The 26,006-nt window shown below is 40.1% G+C and overlaps 1 protein-coding gene and 1 non-coding gene across 15 annotated transcripts in view; both read left to right on the top strand.

The window, feature by feature from the left end:
• Positions 1-26,006, top strand: part of HECW2 (HECT, C2 and WW domain containing E3 ubiquitin protein ligase 2) — a 388,387-nt gene that overhangs the window by 353,295 nt on the left and 9,086 nt on the right. For 13 of the 14 annotated variants that reach the window (XM_063791409.1, XM_063791410.1, XM_063791408.1 and 10 more), the window contains 7 exons: positions 6,061-6,213; positions 8,450-8,548; positions 11,987-12,116; positions 13,389-13,535; positions 14,177-14,291; positions 17,238-17,323; positions 18,353-18,465. In XM_063791409.1, the coding sequence (XP_063647479.1) occupies positions 6,061-6,213; positions 8,450-8,548; positions 11,987-12,116; positions 13,389-13,535; positions 14,177-14,291; positions 17,238-17,323; positions 18,353-18,465 (843 nt within the window). Of the gene's footprint in view, positions 1-6,060; positions 6,214-8,449; positions 8,549-11,986; positions 12,117-13,388; positions 13,536-14,176; positions 14,292-17,237; positions 17,324-18,267; positions 18,466-26,006 lie in introns of all 14 variants that reach the window. The other variant, XR_010150180.1, reaches the window with a different exon arrangement.
• On the top strand, positions 19,008-19,111 carry LOC112208514 (small nucleolar RNA U13). Its single transcript, XR_002942991.1, has one exon. It is a non-coding gene; the product is annotated as a small nucleolar RNA U13 (small nucleolar RNA).

Genomic DNA, 26,006 nt, shown 5'->3' with positions numbered 1-26,006 from the left:
AGCAAAACCCTGTCACCCTGTCTCTTTTAAAAAAAAAAAAAAAACTGGATTAGACTGTTGTGTTCTGATAAGGCGTGGGGCCACTAATTTCTTAATACCCAAAACATTAAAGAAATAGTGGCCTGCATAAAGAGAGGAGGTTTACACTGTGATTGCCCTGCCTCTTTTTCTCCATGGCCAACCCTGTAAAAGGCACCTTTCTTAGGAAAGAATGAGTTTATTATGTGTGAGGTGCCATCAATATGACATCAATCATGTCTTGCAGAGCCACACTTTGACTGGGGAGGAGATGTGTACAAACAGTTTTAGTTTGGGAGTTTAAGAACTTCCTGTAATATCTTCCTTTTGAGCTTTCTGTAACTCCCCTGAGACAGGCAAATGAAAGCAACTAGGGAGGATGAGATCTGAAAGAGTTTTCTTCAGTCTCTGCTTATAAAGTAACCAACCAGTTCTTACATATGACTGGTCAGATCCTCACTAGAAGCTGTTTGAGGCCCTGAGCTTGGTCATTAATTTCTCAGAAATCTGTGAAGCTTCAAGGTACACTTTACGGTGTTCCCTTTTTTTCTTCCGAAAAGAGACATTCACAGGATAACCTAAATTACCCAAACCTTTCTAAAGAAGGGTGCTTCTGTATCTAGGCTTTGGTTTGGTAGCACCTGGTAAGACTTTGTTTATCATATCAAAATACCTTACTCACCTACCAGGCTTTCTTAATTGGCTCAAGAACTAACACCTTGCTGCTATAAATATCTGAGGGTGAATCAGAAGGTGTGTAGGCCATGTGTGCCTGAACCAACTTGTAGGAAATGGTGTGACTTCCCAAGGCCATCATCTTCTTTCATTTTATAGTCTGCTTTCATTAGAATACTTAGTTTTCAGTAATTATTAGTTGAAAATAAAGAATGGGAGAATAAAATTTGTTATTTTAACAAATTTTGGGTGCCACTGACAACTTGGGTGGAGTGCCAACCCAGCCATGTGATGATATTTAAAATGCTCTATCAGCACTTGGGGCTCCAGACTACATGGCCACCCTGGAGACATCTGTGCTTATTCGGAAATGCCCTCAGATGCAGCTGTTGTGCGGCTACACACCCGTTGTCCAGAGTTTTTATATTTCCGTGCCAAGCCTTTAGCTGTGGAACCAACCTAACTGGCAAAACAGGAATGTAACAGACAATCCCTGTGATATGAGTCATATTAACTATTTATATGAAAGAAGTTGCTAAGACATTACAGGAAGCAAAGGCATGATGTACCCTGCTGTGACATGTTTTACTGAGTTAGCTAGGCTTATTTATAAATTGTAATCTACAACCTGCTCTCAGATAGGCAGTTCTAAGCTTTGGATTATAATCAAATCAAAGTTTAAGACTATTTTGGCTTTAGAGGTGACTCCATCAGTGCTTCTAGAGTTAAAAGTCAGCAGATAAAAACTTGACCAGTTGAAGACACATTTTCTCCTAGAGGAACTAACTGTTAGCTCTGTTTTTGCTTGGGAAAACAAGACTTTTCATTTTCAGTTTAATTCCTCAGGGAACATTCATCTCATCTTCAGCCAGATTCAGCTATCATCATAAAAAGGGAACTAATCAGTGAGGTCAGTCTTTGTTGTTTTAGCAAACTTTACCACATGAGAAGATATTACATGTTAAACTTTCTAAGCATAATTTACTTGATGATTTCTGACAATGTTTTCAAATTGAGCAACCTTTCAGGGATTGGTATAACCTGTTCATGTCATTGAATCAATATACCACTCAAAGGCAAATGTGCAAATCTGCTAGATACCAAATAACAATGTAAGCAATGTTGATTTTTCTTTAGAAAGCATCAAAGAGCTCCACTCATTGATTCAACAATATATATTCAGCCCCCACTGTGTATCAGGCTAGGTACAGATATAAAAATGAGTAAAACATGGTCCCTGCGCCAGTGTAGTTACAGACTAGTATGTATATATAGGGGAGGCAGGCACATAGACAGATAATTGTAATGCACTCTATAAGTGCAGTATTATTAAAATACTCAGAGTTAAAGCTTAAAGAAACCCTGATACTTCTAACTGAATGCCACAGTTTAATTTTCAGCAGGCAAAATCCCATTTTACTTTTACCAGTTGTCTGTAAGAAAACTGACTCCTGAAGTATTTGCCTCGTGTTTCAGCTGTCTCTGACCTTATCCATTGTATGCTCTATTGTGTCTGAAAACCTCACAGAGAATGACCATGGCTGACGGGTGCTCACTCTGTGCCTCACACTTAGTATTCTACCCACTCCTTGAGGTTGCGTACACCCTAGGATATTGTAAGCTAGATTTTTTTTTTTATTTGATACAAAGTCTCTCTCACTGTCACCCAGGCTGGAGTGCAGTGGCGTGATCTCTGCTCACTGCAAGCTCTGCCTCCTGGGTTCACGCCATTCTCCTGCCTCAGCCTCCCAAGTAGCTGGGACTACAGGCGCCCACCACCACATTCTGCTAATTTTTTGTATTTTTAGTAGAGACGGGGTTTCACCATGTTAGCCAGGATGGCCTCGATGTCCTGACCTTGTGATCCGTCTGCCTCAGCCTCCCAAAGTGCTGGGATTACAGGCGTGAGCCACTGCCCCCGCCCGTAAGCTAGATATTTTAACAAGTAGTATTTTCCTCCTATTTTCTTTCTTTTGTAACAGAGATTAGCAAAATTTTCCTGTAAAGGGCTAGGTAGTAAATATTTGGGATTTCACCAGTCAAACCTCTATGGCACCTACTCAACTCTGCCCTTGTAGCAGGAAAGCGGACAACATCAATACATAAATGGGCACAGCTGTGTTCAAGTAAAACTTTATTTACAAACCAGAGGGTGGGGCAGATTGGACCTGCAGGTTTGCCAACCGCTACTCTATTAGCAGTATTTTTTTTAGTCTTGATGAACATTTAAAATTGGCTGAAGGGTAGGCTGTAAGAAGTAACAAGCATTAAACTTGGGGTCAGGGCACCTGCCTGAAGACCCCAAGGCCTGCTGGTTCTTCCATTTGCAGTTTTCATGTGATACAAGTCAGTGATCTCTTTCGGCCTTAGTCGTCTCTATAAAATGATGGCATTGGACAAAATGACTTCTAAGATGACTTTGACCACGGGCATGCTCTGTTTCTAAAAGACACAGGGGACTAAGTCTCAAAAAGTGAAATTTTAATCGGGAAAAGTATGGTCTAGTGTTAAGGCCTTTTTTTTTTTTTTTGAGACGGAGTCCTGCTCTGTCGCCAGGCTGGAGTGCAGAGGCGCCATCTGCAACCTCTGACTCCCTGGTTCAAGTGATTCTCCTGCCTCAGCCTCTCGAGTAGCTGGGATTACAGGCATGCGCCACCACACCCAGCTAATTTTTTGTATCTTTAGTAGAGACGGGGTTTCACCATGTTGGCCAGGATGGTCTCAATCTCCTGACCTCGTGATCCGCCTGCCTCAGCCTCCCAAAGTGCTGGGATTACAGGCATGAGCCATGGCACCCAGCCATACTAAGGCTTTTAAAAGATGCAGCTACATGCAGACAGGATGGGGGAGTCCTGGGTTAAAGCAGTTTAGATGAAAGGTTTCGGGCTTTAGCTGATGACTAGCACTTTATAAGTCAACAAAGTAAAGTGGTTGCTCCAAAGGCAGGATAAGTTTAACCTGCATCGCCGGAGAAAAGTGTCGAGGAGTTTCTAAGCTCTGTGCTGAGAAGACCTCACCTGGAGTGTTACGATCAAGTCTTTAATGCCACCAGGGTAGAGAAGGAATTCTCACCCCTGCCCTGAGAGAAGGTTGAAGGAAGTGGCCATGCTTAGGAGTGGGAAAGGGAGAGAAGGAGGCTGAGACCAGGAGACGGAAACTGCTAAACCTAAAGTTCCAATGGAAAATGACTTTGAAAACGTTTTATATCTTCAGGATCTAGATTAGCACCCCATATGTAATCAGCACACAGACTTTTGTTGAAAGAAAGCTTCTGAGTATGTAAAGAACGTTCAAGTGGAAGAAATATTCTACTTGTTCCTGGCGGCGTCACAGGCCAGAAGTAGGTCAGCGGGAGGAAGCCACAAAGGCTGCCTTCGTCACAGCATAAGGAGGGACAGGTAGTCTGTGCATCCCTGCCTGGAGGAGGCAGCCAGGGTACTGCTTTGGGAGTCCTCAGAGTAACCTGAGGGTAGTCCCACCGATCCTGGGAGCCACCTGTTAGCATGTTATATTCAGCTGCCCCAGAGGGCAGGTCCATCGTGTCACCTACAGCCTCTTTGGCTCTGGGAGTCTGCTGTTTGCATTTTTCTTTACATATAGGTTCCCTGTCAGCACAGTATGGGTGTGAGGATTTTAATACCACTGGTGATGTGTTAAATGATTTTAGCTACTACAAAGACTGACGTTTTTTATTTTAATATTCATGTATTCATTTTAAGGTATATTGGGAAACAATAGAGCTAGCACATCAAAACTTTATAAAGATTGTGTAAGACAAAGTTCTATTAAAAAGCAAATAGATTTAAAGTTGATTTAATGAAAAATATTAATAATAGTACATATATATTCAGATATAACAAAAATTGGGAAAGTAGTATGAATAATTGAAGTCTGTTCTGTGTAAACCATTTTTATTTATCTTCTGCCTATAGGATCCTTTTTGTTGCTGCTGTTCTTTCTCCATCACCTGGGCTGGAGTGCAGTGGCGTGATCATAGCTCACGCAGCCTCAAACTCTTGGGCTCAAGAGATGCTCCTGCTTCAGTCTCCCAAGTAGCTGAGACTACTGGCACATGCCACCACACCTGGCTAATTTTTTCTTATTTTTTGTAGAGACGGGGGTCTCACTGTGTCACTCTCTCAAACTCCTTGCCCAGGCTTATCTCAAACTCCTTGACTCAATGGATCTTCCCGCCTTGGCTTCCCAAAGTGCTGGGATTACAGGCATGAGCCAACATGCCCTGCCTAGGATCTGTTTTTTCCTCCTTCACACAATCCTATCACTGAACAAGACTCAGATTTTTTTTTCATTAAAAAAATGCAATGATGCCCACAAAAAAAAAATTCAAAAAGAAGAAAAAATGAGATAGAGGGAGAAAAGAGGAAGAAGGAGAAGAAAAGTCTTTCACAATCCCTCCTCCACCCCAGCTTCTCAGTTGCCTTCATTCCCTTTTCAGCATTCCTTCCCTATCTTTGAGCCCACGTGTATACTTTTTATCATAGGGTCGATGTACTTTATATTTTTCATTTTAAATTTAGCACATCACATTGCTTTACTGCAAACTCCTCCTTACTTTGCATTTTTTACTCTCATCATTTTTGGCCACTTGTCATTCCTCAGACCTAACACAATCTTTTCTTACACTTCAGTTTGACCCTGACATCTTTGTAAGTAAAGTAGAATTTATACTGTAGCTCAGGTGTTAGAGTTTCAGCCTCTTTCTCCAAATGCCTTCCTTAGGAAGCTTTAGGCACCCTCATTTTTCTTGTCTGTAATTTTCCTTTGTGTTTTATCATTTAAAACATTTGCACCCTATCACTCCATTTTTTGCTACTGATCTCCCTAAGGGGACTTGTGTCTGTAATGTCTTATCTTGAATTCATGGAAGTATCTTTCTTCTCCCATTTAAAAATATTTCAGACATCCATGAGGACTCCATGTCCTGTGAGCATATGTAACTGATTCCCCCTGGTTTTACCCTGTTTAAATAAAGCTTTCTCGTTGTGCTCCCTTTTTGTATAAGCTTGCTCCTGACATTCGAAAGATTTACCTCTTTATACATGTTTACATAATCAAAATATTAGCATATTGCCTATTGTATGTATTAGAATGTTGCCTATTGTATGCCTGTTGTATGATGTGTGGCTTAGTTTTAGGTATGCTCCACATAAATGTCCATTTTACTAATCTGGGTCAAGACACAATGAGATCAGAAACTATGATCATTCAGTTTGTTTTGGACAGCTCTGGCGTGTGGACAATTAGATTTGTAATGAGCATCCTATGGAAACTTGAGCTCTGGAGAAAAACTGCCCAATATCTAGAAAAAAAGTAACAGATTATTCTTTTTGTGGATTTTTGTTACAGGCTGGATTACAGTGGGCCTTCTAGAGAGTTTTTCTTCCTGGTATCCAGAGAACTCTTTAACCCATATTATGGCTTATTTGAATATTCAGCCAATGACACATACACAGTACAAATAAGTCCTATGTCTGCTTTTGTAGACAATCACCATGAATGGTAAGTATTTTTTCCCCAACACTTTTCTTCAGGTGATTTTCTATGATATTAGTTTTTTTATAGAACCCACATTTAAACATTAAAACATTTTTTCCCTTGGGCAAAGTCATATTTTCAGTTAAATACCTCATTTGACTCTTGTTTTTATTGTCAATTTTAAATATATAGGCAGTCTCCAAGCTAGGACTAGATCTGTTGATAGCTGGGAATTGATCTGCTCCATAAGATCAATTTAAGTGAGTTGGGTAGAATTCAAAAGGTATTTCCCATTGCAAGAAAGAGATAATGCGTTCCTGGTGAGATCCCTATATTCCTCTCTGTACCTTTGGGTGCCTATGAGCTCTAAGCTGAGGTGGGGATGAGGAGGGGAAGGGCCTGACCCAGAGATCAGACAGCTTCTAGAGCAGCCCTTGGGGCAGTGGCTGCCATGGGAGGAGGAGACAGGGCAGCTGGAACTCTGGCTGGGGCTCTGACTCTCAACTCTGGTAATGATGGTGCTCTAGTGGGCAGTGGGGCTGGTGTAGTGACCTGGGGGCATTGATGGTAGAAGAGCAGGAGTGGGGAGTCACAAGCAGTGGCCACTTACCGTATTAGCCATTTGAAGTTTGTAACCAGGTGTTGCCTCCCTCTTTCCTAATTTCTCACACAAAATCAAGGAAACTGATTTAGGATTCCCATCTGAAGATTATTTATGCTGAAAATCCCAAATTGCACTCTTTCCAAATGTCCTTACATCTTTTTTAAATCTCTGCATTTATACACTTCAAATATTTGTATAACCCCTGTTTGCTTGTTCCTGTTCATTTTCCCTGACAGCAACAAAGGAAAGAATATGAGCAGGATTCATGGAAAAAGCTTATTTGAATCATGAGATTAATATTGGTGGGTGGAGGGCATTATCTTTTAGGACTTACTCTTCAAATTAACTTCTGTTTAGCTGCAATTTGAAGTCCTTCTTCTGTGACTATTACAGTTGTGCTAAATAAATGGAAATAAAGAGGAACCATACTGCTGGACATTGTTCTTAAAATGGCTGCCCAATACTAAAATTACAAACTTACTGTACGAATCTCAGTATGGATTTATACTTTTGGAAGGCATCAGACTTTCAAAGAGCTAGAAACTTGAATCCTTTTGAAAGAGAAAGTAAGTTTACATCTCAGGCAGCAAATCCAGTCATAACAAATATATTTAATAAAATTTCCAAAGTGATTCAGAATAGAATTGAGCCTTGAAATTTTAGAGAACAGAATGTCCCAGAAGGAAACTCCCCCAAATGTCCATGTGCACAATTCTTGAATGGTGAAAATATCAGGAATGGGGCTTGAGAGAGAATAGGGATAGGAACTTTCTTGATCTGAGACTGGGCCTTTCCTCAGAAGGGAATTGCTACTGAGTTTGTATGAGAGAAATTCTGCTAATATTCATGCATACACACTAGGAGGGAATAGCATTTTCCCCACCTCCAGAGGTCTCATCTGTCAACATCTCTTAGAAGTGGTTTGGGGAAATGTCACTGAAATGCTCACAGGGGATTCATGAATGTGGGGTGCTACATTGTTGATATGCAGTGAAGGTGGAGCAGGGTCTCTAAATATGAGTGAAACCGATTCTTCAACAAGTAGGTATGAATTACTGGCTGTTTTAGCCCATTCTTGCATTGCTATAAAGAAATACCTGAGACTGGTAATTTATAAAGAAAAGAGGTTTAATTGGCTCATGATTCTGCAGGCTGTACAGGAAGCATAGCACCCAAATCACTGGGCTTTGGGGATGGTCTCAGGGAGCTTTTTCAATCATGGTGGAAGGCAAAGGGGAAGCAGGCACATCATATGACAAAAGCAGGAGGAAGAGAGAGAGAGAGTGTGTGTGTGTGTGTGTTGGAGGGAGGTGCCACACTTTTATATGACCAGATTTCATGAGAACTCACTATCACGAAGATAGCACCAAGCCATAAGGGATCAGCCTCCATAATCCAAACACCTCCCACCAGGCCCCACCCCCAGCAATGGGAATTGCAATTCAACATGACATTTGGGCAGGGACAAGTATACAAACTGTATCACTGGCCTGATGAAGACACAGCCCATGGTGCCTACAAATTCTCACTACCTAGTAGGCAATTAATATTGGAAAAATTTAGATGGTTAGCGCTGGAAGGCATTCTAGAAAGCATATGGAACCACCTAGAAACTGCTCCATGACATGTAAGCCATCTCATGTGTTTCCTTCACAGGTTCCGATTCAGTGGTAGGATCCTTGGTCTTGCACTAATACACCAGTATTTGTTGGATGCCTTCTTCACACGGCCCTTTTATAAGGCTCTTCTCAGAATGTAAGAATATTTTTATTGCCTGCATAATTAGCATGTAAAATGCAGTATTTACTTTTTTGAAAAAATTCTTCTGTCAAAGTCATTGTTTATCTGTTCACAATCTCAAATTTGTTGTTATTAAACCTAATAGTGGTTTAGATTTCTGAAACTAATGCAATTTCAAATATGATTACTGTGTTTTTCCTGCCTCTGACCTATTTAGCCCCCAGATTTTTAGTTTTGCTCTACCCCCCAAAATTTATTCTCATTTGTTGCAGCATGTGTTTCTTTAAAACAATTGTACTTCAAACACAGCCCTGGAATTCCTGTGGTATTAATGCAGATTATTAATAGAATAGTTGTGGGTTAGTCTTAGTGACTCACAGCCCCCCTCTCCTTTATGAGACACATTTTATATTTGGCTTGATGCATATTTTCAAATGCTTACTCCTCGTTCAAATCTTCATTTTCCTTTGTTTTGGTTTTGTTTTTTATTTGTTTGTCAAGGGTGGACAGTGCCATATGTTTCTTAAACTTTCTCTATGCCCTTAGTAATTTATTATAGAAAATGAAAATTCAGCATTCACAGAACTTTTTCTTCATTGTTAATGAAAGATTGCAGTTATTGTAAAATGTAGGGCTAATTGTTTCTGTCCTATAATCAGCAGCCATTTACAAGGCTGAACAGAAGACAACTGTCTGTGGGATAGTAGCTCAAATTTGCGATGAGAATGCACTGAATTATCACTTGGCTCTGTCCAGCTCATACCCTAACTGAGGCCACGCACTTGCTTACTGTAAAATGGAAGCCTAGACCTCAAATGAAAGCAAACAAAATGCTTCTTGTGGGCCCTTGGGAGGGTCAGTAGAAAGACTTTTGCCTTCTTCTCTTTCAGTGTCTTCACTGCTGTAGCACTGGGGAACAGGTGCCGTTTTCTGTCTCTTTGGTTCTTTGTGGCCCACTTTGCATCTTCCCATTTCATTGCCTTATCTCTTATCTTCTCATTTAAGCTTCCTGAAAAACTAGTCTATACTGACTGTCTACACTTACCTCAAATTCACACCCTAAGCACACTTCAGCCTGGTTTCTTTCCCACCAGAAAACCTGTGGAGGCATTTAAAGAATACTGATTAGTCTGTATCTTATTGGATCATGCTGCTGCTTCTGACACTGTGCACCACCCACACCCGCCACCATTTATTCCTGTGTCTTTCCTTCAGAGCTGGCATCTATGACACTGTACTTTGCGGGTTCTTTTTTTTAACTTTTCTGTCCCTTCATGAGTCCCTCTTCTGATTTGCCCTTAAGTCTTGGTGTACCTGAAGCTTCTATCACCAGGCCCCTCGTTTTCTCACTCAGTGTGCTCTCATGGGGGAATTTCTTCGCCTGTCTTATCTCCTCTGACTCCCAAATCTGTACTCTCAGTCATGATCTCCCTGAAGGTGTAGCCTCACATGGTCAACAGTCCACCAAATATCTCCACTCGGATGTCTTACAGGGACCTCAGAATCAACATGGTTAAGACTAAGCTCATCAAGTTTCCCTACCTAAAAGTATACCTTCTCCCATATGCCCAGTTACAGTTAATAGTGCCACTATTCTCAGGCCACTCTGGTCAGAAATTGGGAGTCACCCTTAAACAGCGATGACAAATACACACGGTACATGTTCTACTCTTCCCCATCTCTACTCTACCCCATCATTCCCAGGGTAGAGTTCACAAATCACCTGTGGTACTTTTTCCCACTGAACTCACTGTGGCCTCAGAAATCTTTTTAACTTATAGTGCTCAAGCCCAGCAATTAATTACAGTTAGTTTTGACATGAGTTCATTTGTCACCCCTGTTTTAGATATCCTTCTTTATACTCCCCCAATAAAACCATTTCCTGATTGCTACATGTTTGCCTCCTAAATGATTTTCAAATTCATCTTCTTCTCTCCAACCTTAATAGCACAGCCCTAGTTAGAGCCCTTATCTTATTTTGGCCATATTACTGTAGTGGTCTATTCATTGGTCTCTACCCTCTAATGATAACCACCCCTCATCCCACCCCATTTTAAATAATCCTTCACACTGGGACTTCCAGAGGAGCTGTTTATAATTCACATTTCACATCTGATCATGTCATGCCCTGTCTTAAAATCTTTTGGTAGTTCTGAATCACCAATCTCCTTAGGATGATATTAAGGCCTGTTCCCTTGCTGGCCTCATTCTCTAGAAATTCTGTCTTAAGGTTAACTCTCTCAAACTGCTGATATGCTTGGAGTTTCCTGTACACTTCCATGCCTTGTATTTTGTTCATGTTATTCTCTCTTTCTCCTTTCTCTTTCCCCTTCTCCTCCTTCATGTATTCCTTTTTACGTCTCTTGCTTTTAAACATCCTGAAAGATTTAATGTAGGCATCATCTTCTGCAAAAAGCTTTTCCTGAATCTCTCAGTCAAAGAAAATGCCCCTCATGTGTGCTCTGACACCTAAATCCCTATCCCTACCTTATCTTTTCTTAAATTGAAGTGTGACATAGATTTTAAAAGTACATGAATTTTAAGTGTTACCAATCTTATGTTATCACTTATCGCTTCATATTAACTTATCTGTTTGTGTACTTGGCTCCCCAACTAGCCCATTAGCTCCTGGGGGTAGTGACTATTCATCAAGTAGCTATTCAGATGTCTGGTACATGCTTGATGCCTAATGAATGTTCAGATTGAACTGAAAAAAAATGACCCTTAAAATTGGGTTAAGGGGAGTGAAATTTCAAAACAGCTATAGCAAATCAATGACTACCACTGTACAACTGGGCCATGGAACAGTAACTTACCTCATGTCGATTCTTTCTCTACAATTACAAAAAGTGGGGGAAAAATACAGATTGACGGCAGGTTCTGTGGCTTACTATTTTCAGAATAAGAACCATGAAGAAAAAGGGAATGTATGTGAAGATGAATCATGTCTTTAATAAAAAATAAAATAAAATAAAATAAATATTAAAATAAAAATCATGTCTTTCAATAAAAAAACAAAGTTAAAATATAGAAATATATAAATAATTTCAAATTAAGATAACAGTATTTTAAGGTAGTATAATATGGCCAGAAAGAATAATGGATCCAAGTTGTCAACCCGAGTGCCACTTCCTGATCTGGCATTGATGATGGATGACTGCGCAGATGGCACTCATTTTTGCACCTCCAGTTCTGTGTCTATAAAGGAAGACGCAGGCTGAATGATTCCTGTGGCATATTATATATTTAGGACTTTCTAATTTTATAACAAATTTCTGAATTATTTCACTGGTTTGGTTTAATTACTGGACTTGGACTAAGAACATTCCAGAAATCACTGCCTATGTAGTGGCTCTTATTCTTCTCTTTAATTCTTAGTTTCTTTCCTTATGACTCTGGGTTTTTGCTAATAGCCATGCCTACATATTTGTTTCTGTCTGTTTGTCATCTTAGTCTATGTGACCTGAGTGACCTAGAATACCTTGATGAAGAGTTCCATCAGAGCCTGCAGTGGATGAAAGACAATGATATCCATGACATCCTAGACCTCACGTTCACTGTGAACGAAGAAGTATTTGGGCAGGTGTGTGTATCTGCACACCTGGTGCCTAAGTGTGGTAACTGAAGGCTATTGATGAGTGAAGAATTAACTCCATGGCTAAGATCAGATGCTTATTTATTCGTGGTTTATTGGGTGATTTAAACTCAGGATCACACACAGTTATAATAACCGCAGTTACAAAGATTAGAATTAATGTCAGCTGCAGATTAAGATGCTGTAAATTACAGATGGTGATAACTGTTTATGTTGTAAGCAATCTTCTTTTTATTTCCAACTAAAATATCCCCCAAAATATGAGAATTTACCTTATATAGAATGCAGTTTTTTAAAGTCCACACTACAGAATTTTTTAATTGGCATTTATAGAATGGTGGCTGGGCACGGTGGCTCATGCCTGTAATCCCAGCACTTTGGGAGGCCAAGGCAGGAGGATCAGTTGAGCCTAGAAGTTCAGGACCAGCCTAGGCAACATGGTGAAACCCTATCTCTACAAAAAATACAAAAATTAGCCAGGTGTGGTGGCACATACCTGTAGTCCCAGCTACTCAGGAGGCCAAGGTGGGAGGGTCACCTGAGCTGGAGAGGTTGAGGCTGCAGTGAGCCTGTATCATGCCACTGCACTCTAGCCTGGGGGACGAGAGTGAGACCCTGTCTCAAAAAAGAAAAGAAAAATAAAGAGAACCAAAATTGATTTTTTTGAAGCTAAGGGAACATAAACAATGTTTTGGGGAAGACTTAAGAACAGAATATATTAATTTTTTTTTCAAAATTGGTGGAAGAGTAGGGAAAACATTTCTTCCAGAAATTATATACCAGTTTATAATTAATATTCTTATTTAGGCATTAATCTTTAGCTGCTTTTCTGAATTCCATGTGTTTTGAAAAAGTTCTCAATTTAACATTCACTTGAGTGTAATTCTGCTTCTTTAAAGTAAATCTTTACGCTAGATATAGTCAATTCTGAGAAATTTGTGAAAATGGGTTTTGTCAAACATTCAAATAGTAGCAGGCTAGTATCTGAAGCCGATTCATCGGCATTTTAAAACTTAACCTGTAGTAACAGCAATACATATATATTTTTTAATCACCAAAGCTTTCAAGCACCCCCTCAATGCCTATTTTTTCCTGAGTGTGTGTGCTCCGTGAGTGCCTGGGGCCTCACTGCCAGCTTGTGGGATGTGCCTAGGGCAGGGCTGGGACAGGTAGCTGGCTGATTTCAGCTCAATGCTAGTAATGTTGTTATAACATTAAGAGTATTGCTTTATAGTCATTCTTTTTATTTTGTAATCTCAGATAACTGAACGAGAATTAAAGCCAGGGGGTGCCAATATCCCAGTTACAGAGAAGAACAAGAAGGAGTACATCGAGAGGATGGTGAAGTGGAGGATTGAGAGGGGTGTTGTACAGCAAACAGAGAGCTTAGTGCGTGGCTTCTATGAGGTAAAGACAATCAGCAGTAGGAGGAGTTTGCAGTCTGACATCAATGATGCCACAGTCCATCTTATTGTACTTTACATGTGTAGACTATTTCTGCTGTATTTACTGTTGCTCTTTCCATGCGAAAAGTTCAGTATTTTTTCCCTTATGTTTCAAGAGCACCAAAAGAAGCTTAACTCACTGTTACAAGAGATCACTGAAATAAATGTTATGGACTGCATTCAAGTAGCATTTGTTGATTTAATGACCACTAGTAACATTTAAGCCATGCATCTTATGCTTAGATATGGATAATCAGATCTCATGCTTGCTATGTGAAATAATTATATCTGAGATCAGAATGAGTTGGCATGTATTGTATGTGACTTTTTCTGTAGAAACACTAGATAGTTTCCTAAAGGTGGACGGGACCTAGATTAATCAGCAATCAATTATAAAACAAAAATTCTGTTAAGGCAAATCTCATCAACCTTATACTAAAGAATGCCTTATATTTGTAGGGAGCTTTACAGGTTTTCAAGTGCCAACACAAGGTACACGCGTATTATTCCTGAAACTCCATGTGTCCCCTTTTCTAAGGCTTAATTATAGCTGATATTTCTCCAGGCTCCTAAGCCATGCCTTGTACTCTTTTTATTCCACAGGTGGTGGATGCCAGGCTGGTATCTGTTTTTGATGCAAGAGAACTGGAATTGGTCATCGCAGGCACAGCTGAAATAGACCTAAGTGATTGGAGAAACAACACAGAATATAGAGGAGGTGAAATTTGATTTATAGATGGCTAGATTTTAAATTTCAAATTAAAGGAAGGCATGGTTCAGCTTGCCAACTGAATATAGGACAGGCAACAGCACTTGGACTCTAATCATAGGTCTGATGCAGGCTCCCTTGAGACCTTGGGCAAGGTACATTCTCTTCTTTTCCTAGTTACCTCATCTGTCAGATGGGAGAAGGACTGTTTACACACCGTCAAAGGATGTCATAACTCTTAATTGTTGGTGAGGAAATGTGACCGTAAGAACACTAATTAATTACTTTATGGTGTTGTCAGTGAAGCACCAAGGAGCTAACATCCAGCTGGTCAAACTCCACCTATTCCATTTTGTTTCTAAAACTTAGAAAAGCATACCCTTTGAGCTTCCCAATCAGCACAGTTTTTCCACTGTTCACTACGCTCCTTATCAGTTGTAATTCATAGTCAGAACACTTGAATGGAATAAGACACAGTTCCCAAAATACAACATTATTGGAGAAGTTCTAAATTCAAGCATGAATTTCAAGTGAAAAGAAGACTGTGGTAAGATTAATTAAAAACTGCACTATCTGACACTTCACAAAATGGGAAGCTAAAAAAGTGACACTTCTGCAGATCAGTACAAATTATTGATTAGTAACTGGGACCAAAGCCATTGAAATTTGAGTGTTAAACCAATACTTTGCAAGGGACCTGATGGTAACCCAGAGTTAAGGTTTTATTAAATAATTTTAAGCAAAGAATACATTTTCTGAAAATTATCACCATGTTAGGAAGCCTTCAGAAATTCATGACAAATACCAGTTGTTTTCTGGTTTGGGTTTTGTTTTTTAACTCAAAGTATAAAAGATTAGAAGTAGTTCTGAACTTGGAGAATGAAAACTACAAACCTAACATCACTGAATTAATCACTTAGCAGAGTAAATTGAGAGCTGAACAGTTCTCCAGTTATCTCTAAGTTGAAGCCGAGATTTTTTTTAAAAAAGGTAGTTTTAAAAGTTTGTAGTGAAAAAATGCCTTAACATTTGCTAAATTGCTTTTGGTTATGCCTGTGCTTGCCTGTTCCAGCTCATCCCTGCACCACGGGCTGGCCTTGCTCACACATTTAATCTGAAAGGCTGTATTTAATTGCAGTTTCCATTGCTGCTATTTCTGAAGTCCAATTGCTGAAATAAGTATTTTCCAATTGGCCCAAGTATAATCCATGTATCTCTTTGGTTATTATAATGTTGTTAACCCATCGATTTTTACTGAGAGCACAATTTCTCTGACATGCTACATAAGTTATATTTTACCATAAATATTATTAGCTCATTCTTTCCTTCCAGGAGATGATTTTTTTTTTTTTCAGACAGAGGGCGTGTGCCACCATACCTGGCTAATTTTTGTATTTTTAGTAGAGATGGGGTTTCACCATGTTGGCCAGGCTGGTCTCGAATTCCTGGCCTCAAGCGATCTCCTGCCTTGGCCTCCCAAAGTGCTGGGATTACATGTGTAAGCCACCGCGCCCGGACCCAGGAGATTCTAATAGCAATGCATTAATAGAATCAGCCATTTTTGTATTTCCATGGCATAAAATTTTATTCACTAAATCTGACTAATCAAGGACCTATTTATATGGTTATTGTAAATCTTATCAAATGAAATATTTGGGAGGGGGAAGAAAAATGCTGAGAACCTCAGCTGCCATGTTTGCTCACCCAGCTACTTGGCACTGAGTAAAGAAGCGGCTGTGTGGCTGCCACCTGCCATATGTTCACACGCCAGCTGCTAGGAGAGAATATGATGAGACACATTCACTCTTCCTCCTCCAAAAGGTTTGGCACAAATAGCAAAAGGGAAGCAGAAAAGGGCTAATTCATAAGGTCAAAAACTTTAAAGCTACAAAGAGCCAGTGCACTTCTTTTGTAGATGAGAAACTTTGCTCGGTACCAAATTGCTAGTCTTCACCAAACTCTGGGCATGGCCCATGTGTCTTCATGTTCAATCCAGTTTTGATCAGCCTTCTCTTTGATCCTTTTTTTCTCCAAAGGGGACTAAACATCACTGAAATGGTAAACAGTAAGGTGAGATTCCTCCCAAATCCTACAACTACTGAAATGTGAGGAAAAATTTGGATTAAAATAATTTCTACCCGCCTTCTATTCTGGACTACTAACTCAGTGCCCATTAACTATGTCTATTCATTGGTTTGAATCACTAAATCCTTGTTATCCTTTTCTCTGAATTTAATTTTTGTTTTCACTGAAAGATTTTTGGAATCCATCATCACTGCCCATGAGGTGATTCCTTTGACATTTTCTTAAATTCTACTAAAGTATGGAATAAGAGTAAAATTAAGTTGGTGATTACTCAGGATTTATTTAAGGAACTAAAGGTCACTTTTCCCTTTTTATTAGTAAGTCAATGTGAAACTAAGTTGATTTTAAAGTATGAATATTATATATAGCTTTTAAGAGAGCTTGCAATTATGTATTTGTTTGTATAAATTATTTGATTAATGTGTCTCCCCTCTGCCAGAAGCCCTGGGAGGGTCTGTTTTCTTTGCCATTATGCCCCCAACCTTGGTACAGTGCTTGGCATAGAGGTATTTGAAAATTATTTCTTATGTGAATGACCGAAAGAGTTAAGTATTTCCAGTAACAACTGTTGTATTTTACAGAAATGATATGGTTAAAATAACTCATTTGTTGTTCTTCTCTTTACTAGTTTCACTTAGTGACCGTTAAATGAAAACAGAGACCTCTTGGTTTCACTTAATGTTGTTTTTGTTTAACTTTTGACACTCATATGATCATATATACAGTGTTATTCCTTAGTCTTAAAATTATAGACAACTTGTAAAGAATTCAAGAGGATGATTTATGTCTGGGGACTGTTCGTGTCACGTATCTTGGTGGCTTAATATAGAAGAGTCAAAGTAACATGGGCTTTTATGATTGGTTTGATAGGATACCATGACAATCATATTGTAATTCGGTGGTTCTGGGCTGCAGTGGAAAGATTCAACAATGAACAACGACTAAGGTTGTTACAGGTGAGATGCCATTATTTAATCTTTTAAATGTATCAATATGATTATTGTTGGAAGTGTATGTTTTTAATAACTGCTAACTATTCTCCATAAACACATACCATGTGTATCTGGAAATATGGGATACACCATTTCCAGACTCCTGATTGCATGGTTATGTGACTCCATGGCTATTCAGAACTTCCCTAAGCCAAGTTAAAGCATTTCATGAGAGTTTAGGCAAGTGTCAAGTCCAGTCCAAGAATCCCAGTAACAACATCTGCCTTCAGGACAGCTTGGACCCTTCAGCAAGAAGCACCCAGGGTACCCAAAGTGCAGGCCGGCATCCCTAGCAGCAGAAAGAAATGATTTTAAGTTCTTTAAAAAGGGATGCAGTTAGTTGACAGTCCTTTCTTCTCTTTCATCTAACTTTCCACAAATTTGAGAAAACAGTGACATTCAAGAACAGTGGGAAAACTAACTTGTGTTTTTTTTTTTTTGCGTGTGGTGTTTATGGTCATCCAGGACAATTACTGATTGGTTGCAGCTATAGAAATACCAGACACAAGGAAGCCTCTGGATGCTCAGGCAGAGCCTTACAAGTACTCTTAGCTCCTTTGGATCTTAGCTCCTTTGGATTAAGGGTCTGGGCCTCAAAATTGCAGGCCCAGACATTCTCTTTTTTAAATTCACCCGACATTGATCAGGGACTGATGCTAAGTTGACTCGGGTTAATTGATCCCACTTTATTCATCTATAGTGGGAAATGTGCCCGGTTTAAGCTTCCGAGCTGGTCAGCTGCATCAGGTGCTTTATTTTCTACAAACCCTCCACATCCCCTTTCCCTTTATCATGCACAGTATTCTCTTTCTTAGTATTATCTTCTGGCTCTGTGTCAGAATTGTGTTGTGATTATTCCACACCTGTGAAGTTTTGTCTTCAGAACTTTCCTGCCTGCTCTTCCTCAGGAGCTCTGCCCGTGAATGACGTGATGCCTTTCCTGGCTGTTGGTCTCTGGCTTCACCTTCTCCTTCTGTTTTCTTGGGTTGACAGTTTGTTACAGGCACATCCAGCATTCCCTATGAAGGATTTGCTTCACTCCGAGGGAGTAACGGCCCAAGAAGATTCTGTGTGGAGAAATGGGGGAAAATCACTGCTCTTCCCAGGTAAAATATAAAATAACATTTCTTTACTGTCACAACATTTGGTGGAGACATTCATTTATGTATATATTGATTAATTACTGCTTTTATATTAAAAGTTTGGGAGAGTGGAAAAGCTCTTAGAATGAATTTCTCCCTGATAACCTTTCTAAACGGAGAGGAAAAAAGATCTCTCTGGTTACACTTAAAATACATACATCCATATCTTAAAATACAAAACACAACAAAAGCAAAGTATTTGTTAGCATCAGTAAAGCGACGTTGGTTATCATGCTTGTGGCTTATGATTGTGGCTCTAATCAGGTGTTTCCAGAAGCTTGAGTTTTAACTTTATAACTATTTAGAATCCCTTCAGTAAAAATTACCGTTGTAGTTTCTAAAGAATATTAGATAATGTGGATGTGCTCTAGATCTCTTTAGCCTGTCTCATACATGTCTTAATTCCATGCTCTCTGCATTGTATTCTCATTCATAGTAAGATTACATATTTCCTTAGAATAGAAAAAAAATGCTTTGCTGTTGCTGCTAATAAAAGCAAAAGACTGATCCTTTTGCAGTTTGTAAGTGTGATAGTTGGGTGTTCATGCACATATGTGAGATGTGCCACCCTCAAGCCTTATTACAACGTCCACACATTACCCATCTGATATGGAAAATAGAAGCAAGGACTAGTACAAAAAGTGTTTGAGATTGAGTGGAGATAACTGGAGCTGGAGCAACAGAAAAGGAGCATATGAACAAAAGAGGAATGGAAGAAAATTTGTTTTAGAATTCCTTTATCCAATTAGTAGTAATACTGTAGCATTTTTGAGGTAAAAAGGAGCTGAAATTGCTTCTAACTTTACTAATAATACAACTATACTCTAGAGAGATTAAATGATATTAGGTACCCCAAGATGTTATCCTAAGTTGAAGTATAGATGACTTTGAGAAACCTGTTTTATTAGTGATATTAGGTGGTATTATTGTTATTATATAAGGTGACATTAGGTACCCCAAGATGTCATCTGTTTCTTTAAGTACAAGCAACTGAGCAATCTGTTATCAAAGCTTTCTTCTTAGCAATTGAAAGATGCCAGTTCTTAAGAACTGTATTGTCAGCATCAACAGATGAGAAAAGGGGTGCTGAAAATACAAATGGAGAGAGCGATAAAGAATGACTGCTCAAGGGTTTGCCTGACCCTCCTTGGCCACCCCACACGCATCACAGTCTGAACAGGCTGTGCATCCAGACACCTAAGTATTACCTGGCATATTTGATTTCCAAATCTGGGAATTCATTATTTGATTTCATTATTTAAAGAACTAGCTCATTTTATTTATGCTTGGATAATGAGTTTTCTCCCCTTCAACACATAAATCAACAGATTTAGCCTATCTGAATAAGGCTTTTTACTCTTCTGAGAAACTCTTTAAGAATTTGCATTGAAGAAGGAAAGGGTAGATTAATGGTCAGCTTTTTGTTGAAATCTATTTCTGTAAAGCCACTAAAGTATATGGAATAAAGTGCAACAGTAAGCAGATATGTCCTCTGTTCATATTTAATCACTGTAATTTTCACCAAACCTGATGGGTAGAGACAAGTAATTTGATATAGACCTGGAGCTTTAGCTTCAGAGAGACCTAGGCTGAGTCCCACCTCTGTTACTTACCTGCAGCAGGGTCTTGGTGAAGTTGCATGATCCTTCTGAGCCTCTGTTTCCTCATCTACCTGGTGGATTTGAAATTCTGAGGATGATGTGAAATCATTCATGAAAAATACTTAATACTGTCTCTGGCCATGAGTAAGCATCCAGTCAGTGATCGCTGCCATTGTGATTTCTGTCACCATCATCTGTAATACATATCAGGCAGGATATTTGCATATTGGAAAGAGGGCAGGGGTAGGAGTTAGAAGACCTAGCTTCTAGTCCCACCTCTGCCACCAGCTAACTCTGAGACCTTAGAGAACACTTCATCTTTGAGCCTTGATTTTCTCATTTGTAACAGGCCTGGAGGAGGTGGTATATTAGGTTGGGTTGAGCAAGAAGTAACACCGAAGGGTTGCTGAAGAATCTTGAGGGTCAGGCTGGATTTGCATTTCTGCTTCCCCCTGGAGCTCCGGGAAGTTCATGTGCTAACTCATTGTAAATGGTGGTGTTCTTCATTATTGTAGCATACACACAGTTGGGTAACAGGCACTGTCCTTTCTCCCTGTCTTCACTATGACCTAAGTTTGCTTCTACATTCCTAGTTTTACCCAGATTATAAAACAGCACAAATAAAGATGGTCTTAGGCACATTGAGCAAGCAGCCTCTTTTCATACCCTCTCCGTAACAAGCCCCATCTTTTGGGGTCTGATGAGAAGAAAGAGTTACTTGGCTTTTCTGCTTCAGAGTTGCAGTCACCTTATGTAACCCAGGTAACACACATGAGCACAGATCTAAGCCCTATGACACACTAGTTACATCATCCTAAGCAAGACCCTAGATCCATCCCTCTAAGGTAGGAGTAACAATGTTCAGAGTATTTTTGACAATTGTAAGATAATGTATATGAAAGGCTTAGGAACACTGTGTTTACTTTGTTCTTTTTTAACTTTTTATCCTGACTTTTGTAAGCCACTGTACTACTTTAACTATTAACATTGGCTCCACAAAGAAAAAAAGTACATTCGGAGGGAAAAAATTAAAAGAACTTAATTGCATGACAGTATAGTTATATGAGAAGCAACTTCTTCATTGACAACATTGTCATCACCCTTAATGAAATGTGGGGCATTACTTAGGTGTAAAAAAAGATCTGTAAAATTGGTTCTGGCCTAAAGAGATTCTTTTATATTATCAAGTCCATTTCTCCTACCATCAGAACAGATACACTGAAGCCATTTTTCTGCTATTTTTTGATAGGCGTTAAGTTGCACAATGGAAGAGCTGGTCTGTCTCAAGCTAGTTGGCCCCAGTGTATTTCTTTTTCCTATGAGTGAAATGATGTTTAACATTTAAAATGTGACATTGTACAAAAAAATAACAGATGCTGGTAAGGTTGCAGAGAAAAGGGAATGCTTATACCCTATTGGTGGGAGTATATATTAGTTCAACCACTGTGGAAGACAGTGTGGCAACTCCTCAAAGATCTGAAAACAGAAATACCATTCAACCCAGCAATCTCACTACTGGGTATATACCCAAGAGAATATAAATCATTCTGTTATAAGACACATGCATGTGTATCTTCATTGCAGCTCTGTTCACAATAACAAAGACACAGAATCAACCTAAATGCCCATCAATGGTAGACTGGATAAAGAAAATATGGTACATATATACCATGGAATACTATGCAGCCATAAAAAAGAATGAGATCATGTTCTTTGCAGGAACATGGATGGAGCTGGAGGCCATTACCCTTAGCAAACTAACACAGGAACAGAAAACCAAATACTACATCTTCTCACAAGCGGGAGCTAAATGATGAGAACACAAGGACACATAGAGGGGAATAACACTCACTGGGGCCTAATGGAGGGTGGAGGGTCAGAGGAGGGAGAGGATCAGGAAAAATAACTAATGTGTACTAGGCTTAATACCTGAGTGACAAAATAATCTGTAAAACAAACCCCCAGTGACACAGGTTTACCTCTATAACAAACTTGCACAAGTACCCCTGAACTTAAAATTAAAAAAAAAATTACATTGCACACATGGGAGAAAAATGGATAGATGTCCTTCTTACTTAAAAAATGAACCTGGCTGGGCATGGTGGCTCACACCTGTAATCCCAGCACTTTGGGAGGCCAAGGCGGACGGATTGCCTGAGGTCAGGAGTTTGAGACCAGCCTGGCTAACATGGTGAAACCCTGTCTCTACTAAAAATACAAAAATTACCTGGGTGTGGTGGCATACGCCTATAGTCCCAGCTACTCGGGAGGCAGGAGAATCGCTTGAACCCAGGAGGCAGAGGTTGCAGTGAGCCGAGATGGCAACGCTGCACTCCAGCCTGGGCGACAGAGCAAGACTCTGTCTCAAAAAGAAAAAAAAAAAGAATCCTCTAAGAAGTCTGGCATGGTCTTGTGTCAGGCATGGGAGTTTCTGCCCTGGAGGGTTGGAGGGGCTGTAAAGGATGAGGGCAGTCCTGGCAACCGGAGCAATGAGGGAGAGAATCTTAGTCTTTCTAGACAAGGATGATGGAGGGCCTTTCAATTTTCAAGCAGGCAAATGTGAGTCTCATTCTTTTCTCAGATTTCCTAGTCTCACTTTGCGGTATCAGTGGATAGCGCTGCTCACAGTATGAGTCAAGGAGTATATAAAAGTATATATGGTTGTCTCTGCAGCCAGTGCAAGTTGAATCCATGGCTCTTTTTTCCTCTTGTGGTTATGAAGTGACTAGAGACCCAGATGATAAATAAGGATGTAGACAGAAGGGTGTCTCCATGGAGACCTACAGCCTGAGCACATGACTGCACTTCCTCTGCTTCACGGTCGGTGGTTAGCTCTGTATTTTGCATTTCTGTGGAAGACTTCATACCCCTGGTGCTCTGATGGACTTTATGAAAAGAGAGTACATTCACTTTGTGGCAATTGCTCTCAGACAGTCCAAAAAATGTGCTGCTAAGATGCCAGCCTGAAAACTGCAGAGCAGTCCTGTCTCCCACCATGGTGTGAGTTTCTGTGTTCATCCCCCAGGTTCTTGCCAAGTTGGGTGATGGGACGGAGGACCTGCAGAGCTGCAATCGTCATGGGGGTGTGTTGGTTATTGCCAAAGGGAAAAGCGTTAATTTTTGAAAATGGCTGTGTCTGGAGATTATTATGAATGAAATGCTAACTGAAATTAAGAAATAAATTGTAAGAGTTAATTATGAAATAGATGTCTTATGGAGACAGTTAATCTAATGGAATAGAACTTTAAAAGATAAAATTATTTTTTAAAAACATAACAACTTTTTGTTTTTAAAATTCTGCTTTTTGGCAGAGTGCAGTGGCTCACACCTGAAATCCCAGCACTTTGGGAGGCCAAGGCAGGCAGATCACTTGAGGTCAGGAGTTTGAGACCACCCTGGCCAATATGGTGAAACCCCCATCTCTACTTAAAAAAAAAAAAAAATACAAAAATTAGCCAGGCATGGTGGTGTGCACCTGTAATCCCAGCTACTCGGGAGGCTGAGGCAGAAGAATCACTTGAACCCAGGAGGTGGAGGTTGCAGTGAGCCAAGATCATGCCACTGCCACTCCAGCCTGGGTGACAGAGTGAGACTCCATCTCAAAAGAAAAAAAATCTGCTTTTTATTCTAATTTATAAAAAGAAAATTTTACAAAAAATTGCTAAGAAATATATGTATATATTAAATATATATTAAAATACCTACATATGTATCAATCCAATGTCCACCCAATGTCCACTACTAGCTGGGCATGGTGGTGCATGCTTGGAGTCCCAGGTACTTGGGAGGCTAAGGCTTGAGCATGGGAGTTTGAGTCAAACCTGAGCAACATAGAGAGATCCCATTTCTGAAGGAGAAAAAAGTCAATTACTAAGATAAGCTCTGTTAACATGTTAGAGTATGTGATTTCACTCATTTCTTCAGGTACACACAGACACACACACACACACACACACACACACACACACATTTTAAAACAACATTCCGTTTATCACATGGAACATCTTTCCATGTCATTAAATATTGCTCTGTAATGTTATCAATAATTCAGTTTTCCCTCCTCCATTATAGGGAGCATTGTCTACTGTCAAAGTGAATTATCAGCCAGTATACCGGAAAATAACCAAGTCCTGAAATACAATGTCACTTTCCTCAATTAAAAGAAAAACCAGGCTGGGCACGGTGGCTCACGCCTGTAATCCCAGCACTTTGGGAGGCCAAGGTGGGCAGATCACGAGGTCAGGAGATCGAGACCATCCTGGCTAACATGGTGAAACCCCGTCTCTACTAAAAATACAAAAACTTGGCCGGGCGTGGTGGTGGGCGCCTGTAGCCCCATCTACTCGGGAGGCTGAGGCAGGAGAATGGCGGGAGCCCGGGAGGCGGAGCTTGCAGTGAGCCGAGATCGCGCCACTGCGCTCCAGCCTGGGCGACAGAGCGAGACTCCGTCTCAAAAAAAAAAAAAAGAAAGAAAGAAAGAAAGAAAAACCATCAGAACAAGAGATGAGCACTAGAAGGACCCTTTGGGGCCATCTCCTTTCTATATTTGCCCTGAGGTGTCCCTCGTTGGTCTTCCTAATTCCCTACCGCCTGCTGATGAGCTGATGTGGCTTTTCGTGTGGGAGAGAATTGACAGGAGATTCTCATACAGTGGTCTGCTCTGTAGTTGAACCTCAGGTCCAAGACTCTCTTCAACTCCTTTCCCCTCTGCCCTCTCACTCAGTTCTATCTAACTGTATTTTAAATTTTCACTTTATTCTGCCGTTGAATCTGCATGTACTAACAAAAACATGCCAGAGTTAACCCATCACATCACCATATTAAAGATTCTTAAATGTCATATACCTTTTGGATTGGTCTTTACTTTGGGAGGTGGGTAAATTTATCGTAAAAACAGATTGTATTAAAAAAAGGGACTCTTCTGTAATTAATGTAAAACGTCAAGCTATTGAAAGAATTTGTGACTTTAATGGAATGAGATAATCATTCCACTTGCATTCCATCAGCGTTGTTGCTGCTGACAACAGAGGACAGGATAGTCCAAGTCAAATCTACTAAAGGTCCTTGAGAGCTATTTCACAAGTCAGATTTTAAAGTGTCTATTTGTGAGTGACAGACATTGCAACAGTTAAAGAATGCTTACCCACTTTTCCTTGGCCTCAAGAGCAAAAACCAGTTTGGGCTCATTTCTTTCCACCAGCCTAGTCCATGACACCATCCCCCCCTCACCTGGACTACTGCAGTAGACTGCTGGCTAAATCCCCTGCTTCTCCTGCATCCCACCATTCATTCATTCTGCACTCAACAACCACTGGGATCTGCAAACATCTCAAGGTCACCTCCCTCCCTTGCCTACACCCTCTGGTGGCTTAGAATAAAATCCAGACTCCTTCCCAAGGACTTCCTGTGGGGCCCTGGTCTGCCTCCTCCTGCAACCTCAACATGTACCCTCTCCCCCAGCCCATGACACCTACCAGCCTCCTTCTGTGTATTCCTCAAATATGCCAAACTCAATTATGCTTCAAGGCTCAGGGAATTGCTGCCTATAACACTTTTCTGCTGGTCCTTCATGCCTGGCTCTTTCTTGTCCCCAAGACTCGGGTTAGAGGTGATCTCCTGAGAAAGGCCCACCAGGCTTCTGTCCTTAGTGCACCTGTCACTCTTTCACCCCTTACTTCCTTCACTAGACTTGACCCAATTCAGTCATCATGTTCAGTTATTGGTTTACTTGTTGATTATCTGTCTCCTCCTCTGGAATATAATCCTGTGAGAACAAGTACCTTATCTGAATTAAACATGGCTTTGCTCCTAGCAGTGAGCCCAGTGCTTAGCACATGTACTCCATAAATATTGTTTTTAGTGAATTTGAAATCTTTAGGGATAACTTTGGACCACTCCAGACAA

The sequence above is a fragment of the Pan troglodytes genome, chromosome 13, assembly GCF_028858775.2.
Source record: "Pan troglodytes isolate AG18354 chromosome 13, NHGRI_mPanTro3-v2.0_pri, whole genome shotgun sequence".
NCBI classification, from domain to species: domain Eukaryota; kingdom Metazoa; phylum Chordata; class Mammalia; order Primates; family Hominidae; genus Pan; species Pan troglodytes.
This window is presented reverse-complemented; position numbering and strand designations above follow the sequence as displayed.